Below are 5,000 nucleotides of genomic sequence, written 5' to 3' on the forward strand. Positions count from 1 at the left end.
CTAGTTATCTTCAATTAATCCTACTATGTATCAAATTTGATACTTACTGTTTTTTTCCCGATGATGTGTTGAGTTTAAGGAACATTGTGTTCATCATGGAGAAGGTCCAGTAATTCTGCAACAGGTTCTGAAGGTTCGACAAAGGAAGCCTGGTGATAACTAAGAGTTTTGTTTCCCACACCATCAGCCGACCATTATCAGCCATCTCCGCGAAAACGGACAGGAAGGTCGGGTTGTCGCTGAACACAACCACCGATGTACACCAGGACATCAGCCGCATCTGGCGGTTACGTGACCAATTCGACAATCTTAACAGATAATAAACAGAAAAAGACTATTCCAATGTATTACTTAATTTATTCATCTTTCATCATACACTACAAAAATGTTTGGGTAAGACTTTCATTCTATGAGATCGGAATGTTTCTGAAAATGGAATACAATATAAAAATGTTTCATTAGCTAGATTAGCTATATCAACTACCTCTTCCATCTGAATATATTCCTTATTATCTTTATACATAATACAGAAACATATATCGAAAATGACAGATTGCCAACAGAACTATCAAAATTTCATGAAATAATGCAGAAGTATCTATTATGCACAAATTATACCAAGCCACATAACAAGTACAATAGAAGTAGACGGTGGTGTGTAATACATCACTTAAGTGTTTATCATCTTAAGAGACCATGCAAATGAAGAGTTGTGTTTCAGTGAAATGTTGACTATAAACGCTCAGTTATTACAATATCTAAGTCTTGAAAGTAATTTAATTTGAATGTTTAGTAACCCAACTACTTGTCAACATGAACAATTCACTATTGATATGTCCAAATATCACAAATTTCACCGAATTCCCTTAGAGAAGATGGCCAAGATTACGTATGGAAAGACAAAAAAAAAACGTTCAGTAGACCGTCTATTACAGAATCCGTACCGATTAGAAAGATTATGAGTAGGGAGAGGATTCAGAATCTTTATGATGATGATGCACACGAGAGCTTTGAAATATAGAAACTGTAATATATATGTTAGTAGTTTCAAGGTTTGGAGGTAATAGAAATCACAAAGACAGGATGCAGTTATAGTTTTGACATTAATGGAGTAAATTTAGCATGGTGTCGCAAAGGTCTCTTTATTTTGGATGCCACATGAAAAAGATAAGTTTAATCAAGTTTACAAGTTTCGGGTGACTACAGGTGTAAGGAATATTTATCATATCATACCATAAATAATTATCTCTCCAGGTATTATGTCCCATAGTTGCACAAAAATCTACTTGATGATTAGTGAGTTAGCGGAATCGCGCAAATCAATGAAAATTAAATGCATTTAGCACCTAGTATTTTTCCATAGTTGTCATATTGTATGTATCCTCAGGACTGAAGAAGGAACATGCAAAATTATTAAGGAATTCTTCAGTAACCCTTATACATGTTGTCATTCTTGATATTAAGCTTACAGATAATTATTTCATGGAAGATGTATACGAAAAGACGAAGAAAAAAAAAGACCTAAACGAAAATAAAAATAAATAAATAGATAAATAAGATAAAAAGACGGAGAAAAAGAAGAGGAAATGAAATGTCAGTAATACTGTAAAGAGGTTGACAGAGCTATGTTGAGTATGGATGATGTGTGTATGAGTGTGTCGTGTTTATAATAATGATATTATGCAATAGGACTAGAAAACTCACCTTACGAGCCTGAGCCACTACTTGAGTCATGGTGAGATTGACACCAACGCTTCCATCGTCTCCCACATCGAGGACAACATCCCCACCAGTCTTCGTTGCGGGCACACGGATCATCAAAGCCTGATGATTGGTTAATGTGGTCTACATTCCATTCAATATATGCATGCATGTTTTTAAATAAATATCAAATATAGTCGCCGATATATATATATATATATATATATATATATATATATATATATATATATATATATATATATATATATATATATATATATATATATATATATATATATATATATATATATATATATATATATATATATATATATATATGTGTGTGTGTGTGTGTGTGTGTGTGTGTGTGTGTGTGTGTGTGTGTGTGTGTAGATAGATAGATCGATACGTACATGAATAACTCTTTTAAAATACATGTACCTCATAAAAATAGGACGATGTCTTGTCCATGATGAAAATTAAGGAACAGTGAGACGCTGACGCCTCCGCCAACACTACATCAAGCGCTTCCTTTACCCAGCCTTCATCAACCCTCCCTGTCGATATATATATATATATATATATATATATATATATATATATATATATATATATATATATATATATATATATATATATATATATATATATATATATATATACACACACACACACACACACACACACACACACACACACACACACACGTGTGTGTGTGTGTGTGTGTGTGTGTGTGTGTGTGTGTGTGTGTACTATGTGAAGACAATGAGACAATAGGTAAAAGCAGCAGTTGTAATTGCTAAGGGCCTTCAATAGTGAGGTATGATAATATTGCAATCACTTCTCAGTACTAAAAAAAAAAAAATATGTGTTTATCCCCTATGATCACCATACCAAGGACTACTCACCAAAGACTGGAAGTTTGGTTGTCGCAGGCTGAAGACAGACAAACAATATTGCCGCCACGGCGAAAGATTTCTGCACTGCCATACCTCAGCTAGTTTGCCGATACAGTCAGTATACAAATATATACGTAAAACCTACAGCGATATGATTTATTCATGTTATGCTTTTTATGTGTATGCAGGTAGCCATGAATTAACTAGTTTTTGTAAATAAACGAGAAGGCTTCATACGTAGCTTTTCGGTGTATTCAACCCTTGTGAGGCAATTGTTCGTACATAACCTACAAAGATACGAGCATGATCAAGTCTTCCTTAGTGAATGGTAGACTTCTTATGGTACAACCACGCAGTTTGTCAGCACATCTAGATTTCCTTGATGCTTCAATTAACATCATGTTTCAAGTAACGTACTTATATATGGACATAGGTCCATATCTTTAAACATCAGGAGTCTTATGTTAAGTACTTTTAACAGGTTCTAACGACTTTCAGTAGAGTAGGCAGAATATAAACATATTCTGAAAGATCAAGACCAATTTTAAGAGACACTGCCCAGAAAGTTCAAGATCTAGCTTTTGCCGGTCACGTCCTGTAGGGTTGTTGATTTATTGCTTGGGAGTTACTGTTTGCATATATCAACAAATGAAGAGATAAACAAATAAATCAATTAAATTATCAACTCTGGCTGCAGCAAAATATTTGGACTGTCCATGAATTTCACTTGCGTTCACACAAAGTAATTATAAGTCTTCAATAGTAAAATCAACTCCACAAAAATCTTCCTAATAAGTCACAGATTAAACACAGGTGAAAAGTGTTGTAATTCAATATATTTCATTTATACGAGTAAAAGTATATAATTATTTTCAAGATTATCCCGCTTGATTTTACTGTAATGATAGTTTCGAGAAGAAATCGCACCCAGTACACAACAGTGATTACTACTGTAAGTTGTGCTGAAGCCGCCTAGCTCAGGAGGCGAATGGCTGGCAGAGCACTGTTGCACCAGTATTAACCACAGTGGATTAGTGCTAGAGAAGCACCACTACTCCTGCGTGGACCACGTCGCTTCGGGATTGGCTCTTCGAAGAGGCGTTGAATGTTGTGGGTGGACCCAGCCTTGTGAAAACTTTGTGATGCTGCATATTACTCATGTGGTGGGTAACATATGGAATGTGTTTTCAGCTGTTGCAATCTCTCTCTCTCTCTCTCTCTCTCTCTCTCTCTCTCTCTCTCTCTCTCTCTCTCTCTCTCTCTCTCTCTCTCTCTCTCTCTCTCTCTGAGTATGTGTGACTCAGAGAGAGAGAGAGAGAGAGAGAGAGAGAGAGAGAGAGAGAGAGAGAGAGAGAGAGAGAGAGAGAGTGGTAAGACGATGGAGGATTGAATTAGGTACAGGCAGATTAGATACAGATAGGTGGGAGTTAAGAATTTACGAAGTGCTAAAGGCTAGGAGGGAAGGGGCGTAAAACTATGAGAAAAGGTAATGGACTTTGGACACAGGAACTTGAAGATACGTTGAAAGAGTTTTAAATGAAATTAGAGAGCTCAAAGTTCGGAATAAGGGACATGCATTTAAAAGATCATATTTGTATTTGGAGCATCGTTGTAACATTGAGAATTTAATAGGAAGGGCATGTAAATTGGACACGAGAGGCAATCGACATGTTACCAGTTATGACAGGATGATTGCCAAGACCTGAATAATTTTTGTCGGGTACAGCCGTCATGTCATGTCAAGGGTCTTCACCGCTTCTACAAGTGTCATTCCTAGCGTTCGAGCGTCATGGAAACACTGAAGCAGGAGAAGGATGCAGCCAAGGCTAAATTTCGAGGGAAGACAAGATTTTTCATAATTCACGTGGGTTCGTTCATCCAAAAAACTATGACTCTCCATAACATACTCTTAGCCACTTTACTTAAAGCTCGTCTCAAACCCTCTCCCAACTGTATATATATATATATATATATATATATATATATATATATATATATATATATATATATATATATATATATATATATATATATATATATATATATTTGAGGAACACGGGCTAAAGATAACAAAAATCCAATAAAAAAAAAAAAAAAAGCTCACTAAGATGCTGGTCTTCCAGTAGGGTCCAGAGCGGTAGTAAAAAAAATTAAAGGATAAGTGTCTTGAAACCTCCCTTTTCAAGGAATTCAAGTCATAGCAAGGTGGCAATACAGTAGCAAGCAGGGAGTTCCAGAGTTTACCAGAGAAATGGATGAATGATTGAGAATACTGATTAACTCTTGCATAAGAGAGGTGGACAGAACAGGGGTGAGAGAAAGAAGACAGTTTTGTGCAGCGAGGCCGCATGAGGAGGGAGGGCATGCAGTTAGCAAAATCATAACAGCAGTTAGCATGAA

The 5,000-nt window shown here is 35.8% G+C and overlaps 1 protein-coding gene across 1 annotated transcript in view; it reads right to left on the reverse strand.

Moving 5' to 3' along the window:
- The window catches only part of LOC135116083 (uncharacterized), a 5,175-nt gene extending 2,343 nt beyond the window's left edge, over window positions 1–2,832 (reverse strand). Inside the window, exons 1-4 of the mRNA XM_064033293.1 lie at window positions 2,610–2,832; window positions 2,143–2,258; window positions 1,705–1,824; window positions 48–280 (exon numbers count right to left, since the gene is read on the reverse strand). Coding sequence (XP_063889363.1) covers window positions 48–280; window positions 1,705–1,824; window positions 2,143–2,258; window positions 2,610–2,691 — 551 coding nt within the window. The 5' untranslated portion in view covers window positions 2,692–2,832. The remainder of the gene's footprint in view (window positions 1–47; window positions 281–1,704; window positions 1,825–2,142; window positions 2,259–2,609) is intronic.
- Between the last annotated feature and the right edge of the window lie 2,168 nt (window positions 2,833–5,000).

This window comes from Scylla paramamosain, chromosome 30 (assembly GCF_035594125.1).
Source record: "Scylla paramamosain isolate STU-SP2022 chromosome 30, ASM3559412v1, whole genome shotgun sequence".
In the NCBI taxonomy this organism is placed as follows: domain Eukaryota; kingdom Metazoa; phylum Arthropoda; class Malacostraca; order Decapoda; family Portunidae; genus Scylla; species Scylla paramamosain.